The 22,509-nt window shown below is 49.2% G+C and overlaps 1 protein-coding gene across 1 annotated transcript in view; it reads right to left on the bottom strand.

Annotated features, from left to right (window-relative positions):
• UVSSA (UV stimulated scaffold protein A) overlaps nt 1-22,509 on the bottom strand; it is a 169,120-nt gene that overhangs the window by 58,507 nt on the left and 88,104 nt on the right. Inside the window, exons 9-10 of the mRNA XM_075346804.1 lie at nt 7,173-7,338; nt 5,147-5,272 (exon numbers count right to left, since the gene is read on the bottom strand). Of these exons, the coding sequence (XP_075202919.1) occupies nt 5,147-5,272; nt 7,173-7,338 (292 nt within the window). The remainder of the gene's footprint in view (nt 1-5,146; nt 5,273-7,172; nt 7,339-22,509) is intronic.

Raw genomic sequence — 22,509 nt, 5'->3', positions numbered from 1 at the left:
AATTTCCTGTGCAGCGGAATTGGCGGCCAACGCCTGTGCAGAGGTCCTGTTCACGTCAGAAACCACAGCTCTGAACCAGCAGCAATGGACAATGCATATGATAAAAAAGAGCAATCCCCCCTAAGGTTGTGGACCCCTGAGCTACAGGCTGAAAGGCAAAAGAAAGGGAAGGCTTATTAAAGCTCCGTATCCAAAAAACTGGGGAAAAAAAAAAAGTATTGAAAACGCGTTTGTTTTTTTTTTATAACTTGCAAGAATGGAAGCTCCTCCGGAAATTCTTCCCCTCCATTCCGGCATCTCTCTGGCGGCCGCGGCTGGAAGTAAATTATGTTTTGTTAGTTTGGCAGATGTGTAGTAATAAGCTGTGAGGATCAGAGGTGTGCCCTCTATTTTATGGCCAGGCATAAAAGTGAGAGCGTACAGCGAGCGCGCGACAGCCGGTGATCTATGCTTCTGATTTCACCTGTGACTTGAATAACTCAGCTGTAAAATAAAAATGCCAAGACGCCGACATGTGCCAGGTGAAGGGGGGGGGGGGGGACCGAGCCGCTGCCGCCACCATTACTGCTAAAAACGCAGAAAAACATTACTAAATTTTACATATTTTTGCGAAAAGCTTTATTTTTTTTCAGGAAACACAAGGGGCTGCTGATAAGTCTTTGGCTTTGTGATCTTTTTTTTGTTTCTATGGTAACGAATGTTACATCACATGAAAGCCTTATATGTCTAATATAGGTTTTAAAAATTAAGTGTTTGTCGCTTATGGCAACAGTGTTCTACACACACAGGAAAATAAAACGGCAGAGTCTAATGCGATATTCACAGCAACTGAGAGCAGAGGAGGGATAAAATTTGTGTTTCTGTAAGGAAAGTCCACGAAGGATATTCATGGTAAAATGTCGCACACATTGGGGGATCAATGCCCTTCATATTTTAGAACTGGGTTGCCAAATATAAAACGGGCCACTTCAGCCCCAATGATGAGGAACATCCTGGACGCCCGAGAGTGGTTGTTGTTCCGGAGATCGTCGATGCTGCGCACAACCTCATACTAGAGAATCCACAGACTTCAGCTAAAGCAATAGCAGACATCATGGGGATTTCCCGTGACCGTGTTTGTGCCATTATCCATGAACATTTGGACATGAAGAAGTGATCTGCAAAGTAAGTCCCCAAATGTTTGACAACAGATCAGAGAAGCAGCGAGTGAAAACTTCCCGGTCCATTTGTCAGCGTTTCCGGACTGATAAGAACTTCCTGGATCGACTGGTCACTATGGAAGAGACCTGGATTTATTTGTATGACCCTGAAAACAAGGAGCAGTCAAAAGAGTGGAGGCACAGGGGTTCTCCTCGTCCAAAGAAGTTCAGGGGGCAAAAATCAGCCACTAAGGTGATGGCATCTGTGTTCTGGCATAAGAAGGGCGTGCTGCTAGCGGACTACCTTCAAAAGGGTTCCACCATCAATGCAAGGCATTAAGGGTGGTTTACACGCTGCGACATCGCTAGCGATAGCACCCGCCCACGTCGCCGTTTCATCATGGGGGTGATCGCTGCCGTAGCGAACAATATCGCTGCGGCAGCGTCACACGCACATACCTGCTTAGCGACGTCGCTGGAGACACTGAACAATCTCTCCTTTGAGGGGGAGGTTCGTTCAACGTCACTGCGGCGTCACTAAGCGATAGCAGAGGAGGGGCGGAGATGAGCGGCCGGAACATGCCGCCCACCTCCTTCCTTCCTCATTTCTGGTGGACGCAGGTAAGAAGATGTTCGTCGTTCCTGAGGTGTCACACACAGCGATGTGCGATTCCGCAGGAACGACGAACAACCAGCGGCATGCACCACCAACGATATTATGAAAAGGAGCGACGTGTCAACGATCAACGATTTTTGACGTTTTTGCGATCGTTGCTCTTAGGTGTCACACGATGCGATGTCGCTAACGACGCCGAATGTGCGTCACTAAAGACGTGACCCCGACGATATATCGTTAGCGATGTCGCAGCGTGTAAAGCACCCTTTACAGTGAACTTTTGGACCAATTGAAGGCAGCTCTGAAGGCCAAAAGGTGCGGCAAGCTGTCCAAAGGAATCTTGTTCCTGCAACACAACGCCTCCGCTCACACTGCACAAGCGACCAGGGCTTCCAGCTGGTTGACCACTCACCTTATTCACCAGATCTAGCTCCCTCCGACTATCATCTGTTTCCAAACCTGAAGATACACCTCAAGGGTACCAAATTTAACCCCATATCTGATGCCATGGCTGCTACGGATGCCTCGTCTGATGCACAACCGAAATCTTTTTATTTGCTAGGCTTACAGAACTTGGATTACCGATGTAAGAAGTGTGTCATCATCAGCGGAGATGTAAAGGTTTCATCCTCCTAGGTAGTTTCTTTCTGGGTAAAGCCAAAGACTTATCAGCAGCCCCTTATAGTATTAGGAGTCTCATGAGGGAAAACCTTGGTGTAATGGAGTGCCGTGATATTAGGAATATTCTGTGGGATTGTGAACTGCACTACACCCTGAGGAAGATGTACCCTTCACAAAAAAAAAAAAATTAAAAAAATAAATGCTCTCACACTGTATTGTTTGTGTGCACAGATGTGGATTGTAGAAAATAAAGACTGGAAATTGTCATATTCCAATAACAAATCACACAGTACACATTATTTTAATTGCATGCGTACTTATAAAAGGGGCGCAAAAGATTTTACTAATACATACATCTATCCTGTTCAGAAAAGTGGTTTATAGGAAACCGCGTATACTGACTTCTTCAAACCATAATTCTCCGTATTAAACCCCTTTTTTTGGGTTTTTTTTTTTTTTTTGCTCCCCTTCTTGCGAGAGCTTTAACCTTTTTTATTTTTCCGTCAGTCTTGCCATATGAGGGCTTATTTTTTGCAGGATGAATTCTACTTTTAAATTAAACCATAACTTTTACCATATAGTGTACTGGAAAATGTCAAAAAAATTCTAAGTCTGGAAAAAATGCAAAAAAAAAGTGCAATTGCATGATTGTTTTTGAGATATTTTATTCACTGTGTTCACTATATGGTAAAACCGATGTGTGAGTGTGATGCCTCAGGTCAGTGCGAGTCTGTAGACACCAAACATGGATAGGTTTACTTTTATGTACAAAATAAAAAAAAAAAAAAAAAAATCAGAACTTTTTCCAAAAATAGTGGCGCCATTTCTGCGACCTTTAGCGTTCTCAGTTTTTGGGATCTATGGCTCAGTGATGGCTTATTTTTTGCATCCAGAGCTGACGTTTTTAATGCTACCATTTTTGTGCAGCTGCTACGATTTGATCACCTGTTAATACAGTTTGCACAAATTTGTGGCATTTGGATATTTTTTTTTTGCTGCTGCGCCGTTTACCGCTCAGATTAATTGATTTTATATTTTGATCGGGCATTTCTGAACACAACTATACAAAATGTGTATATTTTTTTTTAACCCTTGATTTTCAATGGGGCGAAAGAGGGGGTGATTTGAACTTTTAGGTTTTTTATTCTTTTTATAACTTTTTTTATTTTACTAATCCCCCTAGGGGACTATAAGGATCAGCAGCCTGATCGCTCATTTATTTCTGCTGATCACAGCTACATGGCTGAGAGCAGCAGGAATGCTCACCCCTTGTCACTGACAGCAGTCAGCTGGGTGAAACAGGAAGTGACTGATGCTAGTTACAGGAGTCATCACATGACCCTGTGCTAACATGACAACCATAGGCTCACAGTGATCACGTCACAGCGCCACCAATGGAGCTGGGTGAGTAAAGATTTTCACAGCACCATTTAAAGGGATTTACAGGCACGGGTGGAACGCGGATCCACTCGTGCCTGCGAGGCAGACATGTCAGCTGTACAAATAAGCTGACGTGTGCGGATCGCTGCCGGCTGCCGGCAGAAGCCAGTGGGGATTATACTGTGGTGGTTTAGGATGTAATATTACTGCTCTTTGCCGTTAAGGGGTTAAAGAGAACCAACCACTAGGATTTTCCTATATAAACTAAAGCCAGTGCTATACTGGCGCTATCATGCGGATTCTATACATACCTTTAGTTGTGATATTGTATATATACTTTATGAAATACAGGCAAGTAAAGTCTGTGAAATGCACTGTTATTTGATTGATAGGTGCTGCAAAATATCCAATATGTAGGTCGGGTTTTGCTAATTATTCCCGCCCCTGTCTGCTGCCTGGTCTTCCTCCCCCTGTCTCTGTTACCTACAGTATATCCCAGATTTACTAAATCTCTTCACCAAGATGGCATCGGAGTTGGCGCCTGTGTATAGCGCTCATCTCCGGCGCCATCTTTGTGAAGACAGTATGACCTCATCGTCTTATTTTGTGGCCTACACGAGGGTAGCGCATCCTCTGCTCTTGCTGTGACTGCGGGAGCGTGTGCGGTAACAAAATTGGATCACACCCACAGGAACAGCTGATCGGAGAGCGCAGGGAGGGCATGATCAGCATAGACGCCTCAGACCAGACCGGAGGTAGAAGCCAGGCCCGTGTGGATCTCACCGCCCCGCAGGTATGTTGATATACCCTGCCTGCCATCACACAAATTGAAGCCCACTGTGCTAGCAATGGTTTGATATAGATATCGACATACCTGTGTACATATACGAAGGACACTCTTTTGGCCATGCCGGGGAGAATGGGGCAACTTATGGATATATTTACCGTATGTATTGAGACACTGAAAGCAATCTTATCCACATGGATTCTGGTGCAGGCAGATTGCTTTATGGTGGGCTGTGGTACGAGGCGCCATCATTTTTAAAAAAAATAGCGGTCTATAGCTTTTCTTTACATCTCTCTCCTAACTCCCCAATTTCTATCTTCATTTTGGGCACTACTATCAGCCATTAGTGATAAATCACCCATATCTCAGTCCCATGACCGTGGATTTCCAGGTGGTTCCTGGCCTGACGTTCACCTCCCGGTAAGCCTGGACCATCCTGCTCTTCCCTAATCTCCGCTCCGGTGGCCAGACCATGACCTCAGCTAAAACAAACCAGCTCACAAGAATAACAGCCCCCACAAATTAATACTAATAGGGCTGAGAAAGCCGACATCCCTCACCCTACAAATCCCCACTTGTGAAGAAGACAAACAGTTTACTGACTTGAGTATTTTCCCAGCTGTGGGCTGCTCCGTCCCCCAGTAGTGCAGGTCTAGCCCGAACGGGACGACAGGTGCTCTCGATAGCTCTTCCTCCCGCTTTACACTTTTACTGCTGGGCTCGCCTGAGCTGGGGGCAAGAAAGACACAAAATTAGATCATTCACGGCGGCTGATCGATGACGATTCCGGACAGCACCACCATCAGGTCAAAAGAGGTAGTACAGATTCCAGGAGAACACACTTTTGGACTGCCATCCACTTCTAAGAGAAGACTTCGAAAAGTGGCCACTAGGGATGATCGAATATCACAAATATTCGGCTTCGCGAATATTTGACGAATAGGTTGCTATTCGGCAACTAGTCGAGTTTCCCATAGACTTACATTGCGAATCGAATATTCACAAATAGTTGAATAGTGGCAACCTATTCGTCGAATATGGGCGTAGCCGAATATTTGAGGTATTCGATCATCCCTAGTGGCCACCAAATTTACACAACAGGGTACAAGATAGAAGTTGTTGGGAAAATACAGGAGTCCTAAACATTTCCCTGTACGGGGTCTAAAACATTTCGTATAAAAGTGGGTAAGAGGTCTATTAATTAAAAGGGAACCTTTCACCAGTTTTTTGGCCTATAAGCTGCGGCCACCACCACCGGGCTCTTATATACAGCATTCTAACATACTGTATATAAGAGCCCAGGCTGGGGGTATAACATAAAAAACACTTTATAATACTTGCCCAACGGTCGCGCGGTGGGCCTTATTGGAGTCTCCGTTGTCCGGTGCGGGCGCTTCCTCCTCTTTCGACCATCTTTGTCCTCATTCTGAAGCCTGGGTGCATGACGCGTCCTATGTCATACACACTCGCCGGTCCTGCGCAGGCGCACTACAATACTTTGATCTGCTCAGGATCTGAATGCCGGCGAGTGTGGAGGACGTCGGACCCGTCATGCACCGCTGCTAGAGAAGGAGAACAAAGATGGCCAAAAGAGGCGGCTCCGGCACCGGAGACGCCCATTAGGCCCTATTCCACCGCAGTGCGACCATTAGGTAAGTATTATAAAGTGTTTTTTATGTTCTCACAGCGGCCTTGGCTCTTATATACAATATGTTAGAATGCTGTATATAAGAGCCCGGTGGTGGTGGCCGCAGCTTATAGGCCAAAAAAGTGGTGACAGGTTCCCTTTAAAGGGAACCTGTCACCAGTTTTTTCACTATTAAACCAAAAGTATCCCCTTCTGCAGCTCCTGGGCTGCATTCTATGAAGGTGCACCTTGTAGCAGACCCCAAAAAGAACTTTATAAAATCTCACCGTTTCCTACGCAAATGACTTGTGTTGGCCAGATGGGCAGGCTCCTTTTCGGCTCGCCGTCCCCCCGTCATGATTTACATGGACGACGACGCCCCCGTCATCGTCCACGCTGGTGGCGAAATCTCACGCAGGTGTAGTTTGCTGTGCCCCTATCGCGGGCATGAGCAGAAAGTTTCCCTTGCGCGAGCACTGGTGATGTATTTGCGCAGGCGCGAGATTATGGGCGGCGCTGTTCATGACCTCATCCTCATACTCGCCCATAATCAAGCGCCTGCGCAGATACATCACCGGCACTCTCGCGAGGGAAACTTTCTGCTCAGGCCCGTGATAGGGGCACAGCGAACTGCGCCTGCGCGAGACTTCGCCAGCAGCGTGGACAATGACAGGGGTGTCGTCATCCATGTAAATCATGACGGGAGGATGGCGAACAGCGGCAGAAGGAAGGACACGAGCCGAAATAGAGCCCGCCCATCTGGCCAACACAAGTCATTTGCATAGGAAAAAAGTTCATTTTGGGGTCTGCAAGGGGGGCCAGCAACAAGGTGCCCCTTCATAGAATGCAGCCCAGGAGCTGCAGAGGGGGATACTTTTCGTTTAATAGGGAAAAAAAAACGGTGACAGGTTCCCTTTAAGCAGTTTTGGTATCGTCAATGGAACCTCCAGCCATAACGACCCTTTTCTGTGAGAAGATCTTATAGGTGAATTCGCCCGATACCTTGAAGCTGAGGAGGTGGAGGCCATCAGCCGATCCCGCATGGCTTTTAGCGTTGCAGCGGCACAGGTCGGATCAGATTCCTCGTCGTTCCGCTTTGGTCTCCGGGGTCGGATGTGTATCCTTTGCTTTTTTACCGGTGGGGTTGATTTTAGCACATTATCCAAACCTGCAACAATGACATCCGTAAGTGCAAAATGGTCAATGCAAATGTCAGGAGGGTGCAGCATTCCTTCCGGTCACTCGCAGCGAGAAACCCTCCCAATAATCATAAGGATCCGCACACGCTGCATCCTAGTTGCAGTGTCAATGCTCTTGCGGAGAAGTGAGCGCTCTTGCAGGAGAACGTAGCTACCCGTACCCTCGATCAGGGTTGTGGGTGCTGCAGACGATCGCTGCGTTCTCCCCACTGAGGACACTCACATCTTCGCAATCAAAATGACATGCTGTGGCTCGGAAAAACTGCGGTGCAGGTCAGTTTATGCTGCACAGAAAAGCGGCACAAAAGGGCAGGAAATTTCTATAAATCCCATCCACCGTGCTTCTACTGCATCTCTAAGCATCTGTATGGATAGTGAAAAAATGATGAACTGGGGCCCAAAGGTCCCCAACGTGTCTTGTAGTTTCTGAACGACACCTGCCCAGATTGTCCCTATTTTTTGTCCGAAGGGTCCCACAATAAGCTCATTCATGCCAAGGTGTCCTGCTGCTGGGACCCTCAGTGATCAGCGGTGATCTTTGGGGAAACTTGATGGCAAGTGTTGGATACCCCTACAGTGCCACCATAAGGTAAATAAAGGATTAGGCCTCCTTCACACGTCTGAGCAAATTACTAATGTTTTCCATGATCCGTTGTGAAGGTAAGTATGTGTGTATTTTCTACGTGTGCTATCCGTGTGACCTTTGGATAGCACACGGACAGCATAAGCTGGTATACTTACCTGTCTCCTGCACGGCTTTTACTCCCGGGTCTGCGATGAGTGCAGTGAATATTCATGAGCACAATGAGCGAACCCGGAAGTAACAGCAGAGGCAAATACAGGCAAGTATAAAAATTCATTTTTAGGTCTGGTACATGTCACATTACTGTCACATCAGTGTGCGGTCCATGTAACAACCATACTGTTAGCAGAAAAATGGACATGTCGCCGTGTTGAGCACACGATCCCATGTCAAAACACATGTGTGCGCAGACCCATTGATTTTAATAGGTCTACATGTATCCATGTCTCCGGTATATATGAAAACGGACGTCACACGTACCGGAGACTTATGTGTGATGGAGGCCTTACACAGTGCCTAATTAAATTGATAAGCTGTCCATACGAGTGTGACCGATCTTCTAGAGCAAGAATGGCAGCGTCTCTGCTGGATAATGGAAAGGCTCGGGATTGACCGCTCTATTAAATTCAGATTTTAAAATGTAATTATTACTTATCGAAACATTTGATTGGTGGGGATGGGGGGGGGTTAAAATAACATTATCAGGCAAAAATGGCAAGAGAGTGCTGTCCCTCTTCGACTGTGATTGACGCCCGGTGGTGCAGAGTCAGACAGTACAGGAGTATACTCAGACCAATCTAAAGCCAGTTGGCGCACAGGGTGTAACCGCGCGCTTCTGCCCTTTTTATTTTAAAAGCAATCAGAGGGGAATTGCAATACCTAGACCCACACTGTCAGAACTTAAGATATGTCAGTGGCTACACTTCAAGAATTGTCATTTCATGTATTCCATAAATCAGGTAACCTGGTATAAGTAAAGCTCAATGTAAAACTGAGCCAGTTCTGAGGAGGCAATACAAGGCACAGGAGGCCAAACAGCAACTTAAGGCCATATGAGCTAGTTACAAAGGGGTGGTAAATGGCACAAGAGGCCAAACAGCAACTTAAGGCGATGTGTGCCAGCTCCGAGGGGGCGATACATGGCATACGAGGCCAAACAGCAACTTAAGGCCATGTGTGCCAGTTCCAGGGGGTGGGGGGTAGACGGCCCAGAAGGCCAAACAGCAACTTAAGGCCATATGTGCCAGTTCCAGGGGGGCGGTACAAGGCACAGGAGACCAAACAGCAACTTGTGGCCATATTAGCCAGTTACAAGGGGGTGGTACAAGGCACAGGAGACCAAACAGCAACTTATGGCCATATAAGCCAGTTCTGAGGGGGCAATACATGGCACAGGAGGCCAAACAGCAACTTATGGCCATATAAGCCAGTTCTGAGGGGGGCGGTACAAGGCACAGGAGGCCAAACAGCAACTTATGGCCATATAAGCCAGTTCTGAGGGGGTAATACATGGCACAGGAGGCCAAACAGCAACTTAAGGCCATGTGTGCCATCTCCGAGTGGGCGGTACATGGCTCACGAGGCCAAACAGCAACAAGGCCTTATGAGCCAGTTTCAAGGGAGCAGTACAAGGCAAAGGAGGCCAAACAGCGACTTAAGGCCACGTGTGCCAGCTCTGAGGGGGTGGTACAAGGCACAGAAGGCCAAAACAGCAACTTAAGGCCATTTGAGCCAGCTCCAAGGGGGCCAAACAGCAACTTATGGCCATGTTTGCCAGTTCAGAGGGGGCGGTACACGGCTTACGAGGCCAAAAAGCAACTTAAGGCTATAGATAAGTCGACCAACCCTACAGAATTTGGCAAGAATATCAGATTGTCCCCCCGAGATTCGATGATGTTGGCAAAATGAAGGATTCGGCATTCGACATGATTATTTTCGGCGGCTGATCCCTCTTGTTCAGCACAGAGCTAAGCCTGTTCCACGCACCGCCCCTGAGGTGAGCTCCGTTTTGCCTACAGCATAGTTTTTTTTTTTGCAAACTAGAAATGTCTGCTATGGCCACACACCAGTCGTGGTTTCGATGGTGGGGTATAATTGTCCCCAATTTACCAATTATACACAGCTTGCAGTCCACAGAACCATATGTTAACCGCTCGTCATATGGGTGGGGGACGATATAAAGCCATTATTGCTGCGGGGAAGCGGTGTAAAAGTGAATAAATCCCTCTTAAATCCATTTTAAAAAATAGCACCCAACATCCTGAGCACAGATCTGCAGCGATCTCGAATGAACAAATCTCTCGCAGGATCCTATAAAGAATCACATTAAAATGGTTGCGCGCAGCGGGAACAACACAGTAAAAGAATTCTCTCTTTTTTTATGTTTTTTTTATTTTTTTTTTTTATTCTCCTAATGCCTTAAATGACCAAATGGCACCTATTTGCTGGGAGAAATAAAGAGGACTGTGTTCAGGAAAATCAATCGATAGTGGGAAATAGAGAGGCAGGGCTCCCGGCTCGGAGATAGGCCGCAGAATGCTGACATTATTGATTTTAGCCAGTTCAGCTGCTCTGGTAATTAAAATGTAAATTTGAGAAAGAGATTATGTCCTGACAGAAATGGTGGGATTAGAGAGGGTGATAAAAGCCCCTGCGTGAAAAAAGTCACTTGCCAGAGATAAAAGCGGAGTCTATGGAACCGGGTCTTAACAGCTGTGTGGGCTTACTAAGAAAAACCTAAATGTGACCGCTCCGAGCCACACAACCTGTACCCTCCGAACACAAATAATCACCATATTACCTCATAAGTACAAGTGAAAGGGGTTAAGGAGGGGGGGGGGGTCAAAAAACAAACAAAAATGCGAAAAGCAACCACATTTTTTAGCAATTTTTATATTTTCCCAAGAACAAAGATCATTTTAAAGTTAATTTTAATCAATAGATCTTGGAATAATAATAATTTCCACAATTGGAAGTGTTTATATAAAATGTTCCTGTGCTGAGATAAATCTTATATATGTGTCCCTGCTGTGTACTGTGTAATGGCTGTGTCTGACTGTACAGGAACATGTTCTGATCATACCACAGCTCCTGTGCAGCGTAAGAAGTAAAAATGTATACAGACATTATAGAACAGCATCATAGCCGATTCTTTTTGTGAGGTAAAACATTTCCCCGTCTGCTTTTAAGAAAAATGTTTTACCTCAAAGAAAGAATTTAGGATCCCGGTCTGTAATATCTGTACCCTCTTCTGCTTCCTCCCCTGCCCAGCAGATGTAGTATGATCAGACCATGTTCCTGTACGGTCAGACACGGCCATTACACAGCACATAGCAGGGACACATATCAGACCATGTTCCTGTACGGTCAGACACGGCCATTACACAGCACATAGCAGGGGCACATATCAGACCATGTCCCTGTACAGTCAGACACAGCCATTACACAGTAAATAGCAGGGGCACATATCAGACCATGTCCCTGTACGGTCAGACACGGCCATTACACAGTACATAGCAAGGGCACATATCAGACCATGTCCCTGTATGGTCAGACACGGCCATTACACAGTACATAGCAAGGGCACATATCAGACCATGTCCCTGTACGGTCAGACACGGCCATTACACAGTACATAGCAAGGGCACATATCAGACCATGTCCCTGTACGGTCAGACACTGCCATTACACAGTACATAGCAGGGGCACATATCAGACCATGTCCCTGTATGGTCAGACACGGCCATTACACAGTACACAGCAGGGGCACATATATAAAAGATTATCTCAGCACAAAAATATTTTATATAAAAACACATCCAATTGTGGGAATTATTAATATTCCAAGATCTAGTGATTAAAATTAACTTTAAAACTTCTTTGTTCACGGAGAAAACCCTTTTAAGTTGGTATTAATGTTTAAAGGTTTATATATCTCCATAGTAACAGAATATAACCGACCCCCATGAAGTCTTATCCCATAGTCAGATGGTCTTTCATTGCCCCACACAGTCTTCCCGCTATCATAAATTTGGCAGGGTGGAAAAAAATTGGTATAATTACAGGATCAGACTACACAGGGTTTGTTTGTAGTCTGTTACCGTGGAGACAAAAAGGTCTACATAGGAGCTAAAGACACAAAATTGTACAGTTTAAAAGGGTATTTTTCACTTACCCACTACATAAGTGATAAATTAGAGATCAGTGGGGTCTGTCAATTGAACACCTAACGGATTTACAGAATGGAGGACCCGGTGGTCTGCGCATTGTTCACATAGTCATTACAAAGAGCATCATTACCAAGAATATCCGCTATGACTGTTCAATACATGCAAAAGCTACTCATTTCAATGGGCATCACTTAATCATTAACATCCAATGTTAAAAATGGATATTTTCTTTGCAGTCATCAGGGGTCACTTTTTGCAAGAGCGAGAGGGGGAGACCGAGTGAGAGAGAACGAGAGAGAGAAAGAACGCGAGCGAGAGAGAGAAAGAACGCGAGCAAGAGAAAGAACGCGAGCAAGAGAAAGAACGCGAGAAAGAGAAAGAACGCGAGCAAGAGAAAGAACGCGAGCAAGAGAAAGAACGCGAGCAAGAGAAAGAACGCGAGCAAGAGAAAGAACGCGAGCAAGAGAAAGAACGCGAGCAAGAGAAAGAACGCGAGCAAGAGAAAGAACGCGAGCAAGAGAAAGAACGCGAGCAAGAGAAAGAACGCGAGCAAGAGAAAGAACGCGAGCAAGAGAAAGAACGCGAGCAAGAGAAAGAACGCGAGCAAGAGAAAGAACGCGAGCAAGAGAAAGAACGCGAGCAAGAGAAAGAACGCGAGCAAGAGAAAGAACGCGAGCAAGAGAAAGAACGCGAGCAAGAGAAAGAACGCGAGCAAGAGAAAGAACGCGAGCAAGAGAGAGAACGCGAGCAAGAGAGAGAACGCGAGCAAGAGAGAGAACGCGAGAAAGAGAGAGAACGCGAGCAAGAGAGAGAACGCGAGCAAGAGAGAGAACGCGAGAAAGAGAGAACGCGAGAAAGAGAGAACGCGAGAAAGAGAGAACGCGAGAAAGAGAGAACGCGAGAAAGAGAGAACGCGAGCAAGAGAGAACGCGAGCAAGAGAGAACGCGAGCAAGAGAGAACGCGAGCAAGAGAAAACGCGAGCAAGAGAAAACGCGAGCAAGAGAAAACGCGAGCAAGAGAGAGAGAACGCGAGCAAGAGAGAACACGAGCAAGAGAGAACACGAGCAAGAGAGAACACGAGCAAGAGAGAACACGAGCAAGAGAGAACACGAGCAAGAGAGAACACGAGCAAGAGAGAACACGAGCAAGAGAGAACACGAGCAAGAGAGAACACGAGCAAGAGAGAACACGAGCAAGAGAGAACACGAGCAAGAGAGAACACGAGCAAGAGAGAACACGAGCAAGAGAGAACACGAGCAAGAGAGAACACGAGCAAGAGAGAACACGAGCAAGAGAGAACACGAGCAAGAGAGAACACGAGCAAGAGAGAACACGAGCAAGAGAGAACGCGAGCAAGAGAGAACGCGAGCAAGAAAACGCGAGCAAGAAAACGCGAGCAAGAAAACGCGAGCAAGAGAGAACGCACGAGCGAGGGAAAGGGTGGTGGCGGGAGAAAAAGAGGGAGGGCGGGAGAAAAAGAGGGAGGGCGGGAGAAAAAGAGGGAGGGCGGGAGAAAAAGAGGGAGGGCGGGAGAAAAAGAGGGAGGGCGGGAGAAAAAGAGGGAGGGCGGGAGAAAAAGAGGGAGGGCGGGAGAAAAAGAGGGAGGGCGGGAGAAAAAGAGGGAGGGCGGGAGAAAAAGAGGGAGGGCGGGAGAAAAAGAGGGAGGGCGGGAGAAAAAGAGGGAGGGCGGGAGAAAAAGAGGGAGGGCGGGAGAAAAAGAGGGAGGGCGGGAGAAAAAGAGGGAGGGCGGGAGAAAAAGAGGGAGGGCGGGAGAAAAAGAGGGAGGGCGGGAGTAAAAGAGGGAGGGCGGGAGTAAAAGAGGGAGGGCGGGAGAAAAAGAGGGAGGGCGGGAGAAAAAAAAAAAGAGGTAGGGCGGGAGAAAAAAAAAAGAGGGAGGGCGGGAGAAAAAAAAAAAGAGGGAGGGCGGGAGAAAAAAAGAGGGAGGGCGGGAGAAAAAAAAGAGGGAGGGCGGGAGAAAAAAAAAAGAGGGAGGGCGGGAGAAAAAGGGAGAGCGTGAGCGAGGGAGAGTGAGCAAGAGATCATAACACATACTGTATGTCTCAGGGTTATGTGGGACACCTGTTAGCCCCATAGAAATCCCAGGTCTTGCAGAAGAATAGGTACTGCAGCTAAGTTCCCACTTACTTCAATAGGAGTGGAGCTGCAGTACCAAAGCATGACCACTACACAGCATATGGAGCTATTTATTTCTGGCCATTTCAGGACCTGAAAATAGCTAAATCGGTGAGTGTGCCAGGTGATGGACCTCCACAGATCTTATACTGATGACCCAATATGGACCATAGGTTGTCAATATCCAAATTCTGGACAATCCCTTTAAGCACATGATGTCACTAAAGGTAAATAAAAAAAAGTTTCTACGTTGCTAATTCAAGTAGCTAAAAAATACACTTGGCTCTCTAAGTCAAGTTTCCCTGCATGGGACCCGATGATGATGCCGGTATTCACACCATGCCAGTGATGAGACAGGGTAAAGCACACTGCAGCCGCGGCGCTCCTTCACGTAGTGCACAGATAAAGAAACATACAAGCTGCTCTTTGCTTTGGACGCGCCCCCCGCTATGTCCCTCCTGGTTTATCACGCTTTCTGGTAGACAGATTGAAGTGAGCGAAGCGTTGTTGATGCTATCAGCCCCCGAACATCATTGTCAGTCTATACATTCAGCCTGTACTTCATGTAGAGCCGCGGCATTTACTTTCTGGTCCTAAAAAGCGGACAGAAAAGGACCAGATTCATCACTTTGCACATTTATTTTTTTTGGTCACTCATTAATTTTTGCCTTGTGGTATTCGTCGATATTTTTGTCGACAAATTCTTCAAAAAAAAAATCCTACTTACTTATGTCTTTATTCTTTTTCGCTAATTTTTAGCTCAAAAATCATGAAAGTTCCGTAAAATGTTTCAAACTTTCAGGCGTCCATTAAATCAGGTCAAGGAAAAAGGGTGGGCGCATTATAATGACAAACATAAAAATCCCACAACAGTAAAATAAACTATAAAAAGGAACAAGATAAAAGAATAAAAAAATAAAGCATAAAAATACAAAATAAATAAAAAAAAAAAATGGCACAAATGCAATAAGGAATTAGACTCTTGCTAAAATTCTCAGTCTCATTCCCTAAAAATAAAAATGTATCACAAATATTAAAGGCAACTTAAAACTTGTTAAATAAGTTTCGAAATGTTGTTTCATTAGAATGATCTATCATTTATGGGAAGGGATTCAGGGCAACTTAAAATTTACACTTCACGTTTTGGAGTCCAGTGGGCGGTCCTTCATGTACAAGTCACTGATGAAGACCGGCCACCGGACCCTTATGCCAAAAACGAATAAGAACTTAAATGCACCACTGCAGTGTTTTTTTTCCTAAATTAAACCACTAGAGCGCGAGTCCATTGTCTTATACTCACCTGACGCCGTCTTCAACTTTTTCCAACGTCACTCCCGTTGGTCTCCGGTCATTTGTGACTTGCTGACAGATCAAGTGTTTCAGGGGGCGCGTCGGAGGTCACAACTCAATACAAGTCTATGAGAACCTTGTTCTAGCTCTCATAGACTTGCACTGATACTTGTGCCGTAACTTCTGACTTCCGGACAGTCAGAAGTTACGTGCACAACATGACACTGGGGAACCAGAGCAGCGCCAAAAAATACTGAATCCGCTGGAAAATGAGTAGATGACAGGGGACTTAGATTTAAAGAGCCACTTCAGCACTGAAGAAAAAAAACCCCGCTGGTGTGTTGCTTCAAGGAATCTCTCTCTACAAAGCTTAAGCCCCCCCCCCGTCACATTTAACGACTTACCAGCGATCCCGAAAACAATGCGACCTGATACGGATCGCTGGTAAGTCGTCACACAGTCAGATCTTACCAACGATGCAGTAACGATCAGCTACCTGTATAACGATGAGCGACCTGTATAATGATGAGCGACCTGTATAGGAGGTTGTTGGTAGGTGTCAAACACAGCGATGTGTCCTGCCCAGCAGGTCATCAGCTTTGAAGAAAGTAAACCAGAACAGTGTGTAACGATCAGCGATTTCACAGCAGGGGCCAGGTCGCTGCGTAGTGTCACACATAACGAGATCGCTGTTGAGACCCCTATTACGTCACAAAGCCTGTGACTCAGCAGCGATCTCGCTAGCGATCTCGTTATGTGAGAAGTACCCCTTACTCTGCTTTACACCATTCTGCCTGCAAATTAGGCATCGTGTTCAACATGGCAGGTTCCCTTTAATTTGATGTGTTCGCAGAACAAAAAACATCTTTACTAATTTTTCCTTGTGTGTGTCCCTATTGGTTATGTTGCTAATTATGTTTGGTTTGGGCTCTGGACAGAGTCAGTCTCCTCCCCCCTCTGGCAGCTTAGGCATCCTTCACACATCCGTGGTGAAGGTGCGCATGTCCGTCCGTCCGTGTGTGTGTGTGTGTGTGTATTCCGTGTGCGGTCCCTGTGCTATCGTTGTGACAACCGGATATCCCACAGACAGCATGAGCTAGTATACTCACCTGTCTCCGGCGCTGCTGTTACTTCCAGGTCCAGTGTCAGTTCAGTGAATATGCATGAGGCATAATGAGAGGACCCGGAAGCAACAGCAGAGAGATAAGTATAAAAATTCTTTATTTTTATGTGATCTTTGTTTTTTCCAGTACGTATCACACTGATGTCACATCAGTGTGCGGTCTTGTGTAACATCTGTGCTGTCAGCAGAAAACGGTCATGTCGCCGTGTGGCGCGCACACGGAAGTTTTGAGGAGGCCTTTTAGCGAGTCCGAGTCCTTTCAACATTTGTGTCATGCTCTGGCGAGTCTCTGATCTTTCCCTGACAAGCAGGCATTATTCCTGCAGCGCCACCACAGGGGAAGTTAAGCATTACACAGCCTCCCATTGAAATCAATGAGCTGTTTACATAAGGCATAGACAGCCTGAGTCCCATCCAGCAAGGGAGTCTCTTGTAGCAGTGGCTTGGTCTGGTCAATAGAATAAAAGGGGTGGTCAAACAGCAAATTATAATATAATATATAATCTGTATATATAATTGCCTTATTCTGTCTGTCTTGCTCCAAAATTGTGTCGTTACAGTGACAACTGTCGGATTGGCCGCTGGGCTTGGCCTAGCCCCCCCCCCCACGAATTGGCCGCTCGCCTTGGCCTGTCCCCGCCCCCCGCATGGATTGGCCGCTCGCCCCGGCCCTCCACACGCATCGCCCGCTCCAGCGTACACCGGCTCCCGGTACACATGTGCAGGGAGCCGGCATACGCTGACGCCTCGCCCGCTCGGCCCCGCCCCCGGCACACGTTGGCCCGCTCAGCCCCGCTCCCGGCGGCCCACTTGGCCCCGCCCCGGCACGATTGGGGGTGTGCAGCATGGGAGATGGAGCACGATGGGGGTGCGCAGCATGGGAGATGGAGCACGATGGGGGTGTGCAGCATGGGAGATGGAGCACGATGGGTGGTGCGCAGCATGGGACATGGAGCACGATGGGGGGTGCGCAGCATGGGGGATGGAGCACGATGGGGGGTGCGCAGCATGGGGGATGGAGCACGATGGGGATGCGCAGCATGGGGAATGGAGCACGATGGGGATTCGCAGTATGGGGCTTGGAGCATGATGGGGATGCGCAGCATGGGGGATGGAGCACGATGAGGGTGCGCAGCATGGGGGATGGAGCACGATGAGGGTGCGCAGCATGGGGGATGGAGCACGATGAGGGTGCGCAGCATGGGGGATGGAGCATGATGGGGGTGCACACCTCCCCCCAAAACACACCCACACCGCGTCACGCGCACCGCACAACACACCACACACTGGGAACCACAAACACCGCCCTACACAGACACCCACAACACACAAACACCGCGGCATACACAAATATACGCACATACCGCGCAACACACACATTGCACAAAACATACCTCCCCCCAAAACACACACGCACCCCACACCAACCGCGCAACACACACAATGCTGCAGACACACAGCGCTCCACAAACACCACCGCTCTCACCCCCCCACATCCAGACAACACCCAGAACATTTACAGCGCCCTACACAAACACTTGGCAACTACACACAACAACATCTTTATATTATATATTATATATATATATATATATATATACTTAAAAATCATACATTAACTACACAATACGTAAATTCTAGAATACCCGATGTGTTAGAATCGGGCCACCTTCTAATATATATATTATATATATATATATGCTGCGCACTCCCCATCGTGCTCCATCCTCCATGCTGCGCACTCCCCATCATGCTCCATCCCCCATGCTGCGCACCCCCCATCGTGCTACATCCCCCATGCTGCGCACCCCCCATCGTGCTCCATCCGCCATGCTGCGCACTCCCATCGTGCTACATCCCCCATGCTGCGCACTCCCCATCGTGCTACATCCCCCATGCTGCGCACTCCCCATCGTGCTACATCCCCCATGCTGCGCACCCCCCATCGTGCTACATCCCCCATGCTGCGCACTCCCCATCGTGCTACATCCCCCATGCTGCGCATTCCCCATCGTGCTACATCCCCCATGCTGCGCACCCCATCGTGCTACATCCCCCATGCTGCGCACGCCCCATCGTGCTACATCCCCCATGCTATAATAGTTCTCCTATTATACTCAGAGAGGAGTATAATAGGAGGACTGTAATAGGAGGAGTAGTCCTGGGGGGAGAGGAGTATAATGCCGGCTCCCTGCACATGTGTACCGGGAGCCGGTGTACGCTGGTAACTATGATACACATCGGGTAACCAAGGGACCTTAGTTACCCGATGTGTATAATGGTTACCAGCGTTCACGGACTCCGTCAAGATCCCAGCATCGCAAGGTTATGTCTGGCGCTGCTGGGATCGTGACGGAGCCGGTGTAGAAGCAAGCGATATCCCAGGATGTTGTGAGTGTGTGGATGTGATGTGTGAGGTGTGTGTGAGAGTGAGTGTGATCTGATGTGTGTGTGTGTACTCACCTGGGAGTCGGAGCTCCGTGTCAGTTGGGCCAGAGCGAGCGTGCATTGCGTGAGGGGGGCGGGGCCTGCAGAGAGCCGGGGCGAGAGGCCAATCCGTGGGGGGGGGGGCGGGGCCATGGCGAGCCCAGCGGCCAATCAGCTTTGTGTCACCGTAAGGACACAATTTTGGGGCATGACAGACAGACAGACAGAATAAGGCAAATTATATATATATATATATATATATATATATATATATATATATATATATATATATATATATATATATATACACACACACTAGAAGGTGGCCCGATTCTACGCATCGGGTATTCTAGAATTTACGTATTGTGTAGTTCCTGTATGATTTTTGTTATATATATATATATATATATATATATATATATATATATAGATAGATGTTGTTGTGTGTAGTTACCAAGTGTTTGTGTAGGGGCTGTACATGTTCTGGGTGTTGTCTGGGTGTGACGGGGGGTGAGAGCGGTGTTGTATGTGTGTTGCGTTGTTTGTGGAGCGCTGTGTGTCTGTAGCATTGTGTGTGTGTGTGTTGCGTGGTTTGTGTGTGTGTGGTGTGTTTTGGGGGGAGGTATGTTTTGTGCAATGTGTGTGTTGTGCGGTATGTGCGTATATTTGTGTGTGCCGCGGTGTTTGTGTGTTGGGTGTTGTGTGTGCAGCGTTGTCTGTGTGTGTGGGTGTCTGTGTAGGGCAGTTGTTTGTGGTTCCCAGTGTGTGTGTGTGTGTGGTGTGTTGTGCAGTGCGCGCGCGCGTGTGTGTGTGTGTGTGTGTGTTGGGGGGAGGTGCGCACTCCCCATCGTGCTCCATCCCCCATGCAGCGCACTCCCCATCGTGCTCCATCCCCTATGCTGCGCACCCCCCATCGTTCTCCATCTCCCATGCTGCGCACTCCCAAACGTGCTCCATCCGCCATTCTGCGCACTCCCAAACGTGCTCCATCCACCATGCTGCGCACTCCCAAACGTGCTCCATCCGCCATACTCCGCACTCCCCTATCGTGCTCCATCCCCGATGCTGCGCACCCCCCTATCATGCACCATCCCCGATGCTGCGCACCCCCCCATCGTGCTCCATCCCCCATGCTGCACCAGCATCAGCCTCTCTGCCCCCAGCATCAGCTTCTCTGCCCCCAGCATCAGCCTCTCTCCTCCCAGCATCAGCCTCTCTCCTCCCAGCATCAGCCTCTCTCATCCTAGCATCAGCCTCTCTCCTCCCAGCATCAGCCTCTCCTCTCTGTCCCCAGCATCAGCCTCTCTCCTCCCAGCTTTCCCCAGCATCAGCCTCTCTCCTTCCAGCCTCCTCCAGCATCAGCCTCCCTCTCCCAGCCTTCCCCAGGATCAGCCTCTCTCCTCCCAGCCTCCGTCCTCCCAGCCTTCCCCAGCATCAGCTTTACCCTCCCAGCCTCCCTCAGCATCAGCCTTCCCCAGCATCAGCCTCTCTCCTCCCAGCCTCAGCCTCTCTCCTTCCAGCCTCCCCCAGCATCAGCCTCTCTCCTTCCAGCCTCCCTCAGCATCAGCCTCCCCTTCCCAGCCTTCCCCAGGATCAGCCTCTCTCCTCCCAGCCTCCTTCCTCCCAGCCTCAGCATCAGCCTTCCGCTCCCAGTCTCCCCCAGCATCAGCCTCCCCAAGCATCAGCCTCCCCAAGCATCAGCCTCCCCAAGCATCAGCCTCTCTCCTTCCAGCCTCCCACAGCATCAGCCTCTCTCCTTCCAGCCTCCCTCAGCATCAGCCTCCCGTTCCCAGCCTTCCCCAGGATCAGCCTCTCTCCTCCCAGCCTCCTTCCTCCCAGCCTCCCTCAGCATCAGCCTTCCCCTCCCAGTCTCCCCCAGCATCAGCCTCCCCAAGCATCAGCCTCCACCAGCATCAGCCTCTCTCCTTCCAGCCTCCCCCAGCATCAGCCTCCCCAAGCATCAGCCTCCACCAGCATCAGCCTCCCTCGTCCCAGCCTCCCCCAGCATCAGCCTCCACCAGCATCAGCCTCTCTCCTCCCAGCATCAGCCTCTCTCATCCCAGCATCAGCCTCTCTCCTCCCAGCATCAGCCTCTCTCCTCCCAGCATCAGCCTCTCTCCTCCCAGCCTTCCCCAGCATCAGCCTCTCCTCCCAGCCTCCCCCAGCATCAGCCTCCCCCAGCATCAGCCTCTCTTCTTCCAGCCTCCCCCAGCATCAGCCTCTCTCCTTCCAGCCTCCCCCAGCATCAGTCTCCCTCTCCCAGCCTTCCCCAGGATCAGCCTCTCTCCTCCCAGCCTCCGTCCTCCCAGCCTTCCCCAGCATCAGCTTTCCCCTCCCAGCCTCCCTCAGCATCAGCCTTCCCCAGCATCAGCCTCTCTCCTCCCAGCCTCAGCCTCTCTCTTTTCAGCCTCCCCCAGCATCAGCCTTTCTCCTTCCAGCCTCCCCTTCCCAGCCTTCCCCAGGATCAGCCTCTCTCCTCCCAGCCTCCTTCCTCCCAGCCTCCCGCTCCCAGCCTCCTTCAGCATCAGCCTTCCCCTCCCAGTCTCCCCCAGCATCAGCCTACCCCTCCCAGCCTTCCCCATGATCAGCCTCTCTGCTCCCAGCCTCCTCCAGCACGCCGTGCTCCTCTGCCGACACTCACACACCCGATCGCATCCACTCACACACACCCGATCGCATCCACTCACACACACCCGATCGCATCCACTCACACACACCCGATCGCATCCACTCACACACACCCGATCGCATCCACTCACACACACAGACACTGACGATATCGCACATACGCGCTCACACTCAAAACATCCGGAGATACCACATGCCTCTGGCCATGTGATCCTCCGTCAGGTCCTGGAAGGTCACAACAGCACAGTATCGAGGCCGAGAAGCAAGCGATATCGCCGGATGCTGTGAGTGTGTGGATGCGATGTGAGGTGTGTGTGAGAGTGAGTGTGATCTGATGTGTGTGTATGTTTGTGTGTGTGCTGTTATGTGTGTGCGTGTGGATCTTCCGCCGCAGCAGGACCTTGATGCGCTTGTAACCATGCGAGCATGGTTACCAACGTATCCACACCACTCCCGTGCGAGCGGGGGCCGGGGGGGGGGGGGGAGTACAGTACTCACCTCCGTGACAGCCGTGTCAGTTCGGGGAATGCGCGGGGGGGAGGGAGTACAGTACTCACCTCCGTGACAGCCGTGTCAGTTCGGGGAATGCGCGGGGGGAGGGAGGGGGCGGGGCCAGAGCTAGCGTGCATTGCGTGAGGGGGGCGTGGCGTGGCCGAATTGCCAATGCCTGCAGGGTGCCGGAGCGAGAGGCCAATCTGTGGGGGGGGCGGAGCCTGGGGGGCGGAGCCTGGGCGAGCGGCTGGCCAAACCGTGTGGGGGCGCATCCTGGGCGAGCGGCCAATCCGT

The sequence above is a fragment of the Anomaloglossus baeobatrachus genome, chromosome 1, assembly GCF_048569485.1.
Source record: "Anomaloglossus baeobatrachus isolate aAnoBae1 chromosome 1, aAnoBae1.hap1, whole genome shotgun sequence".
In the NCBI taxonomy this organism is placed as follows: domain Eukaryota; kingdom Metazoa; phylum Chordata; class Amphibia; order Anura; family Aromobatidae; genus Anomaloglossus; species Anomaloglossus baeobatrachus.
This window is presented reverse-complemented; position numbering and strand designations above follow the sequence as displayed.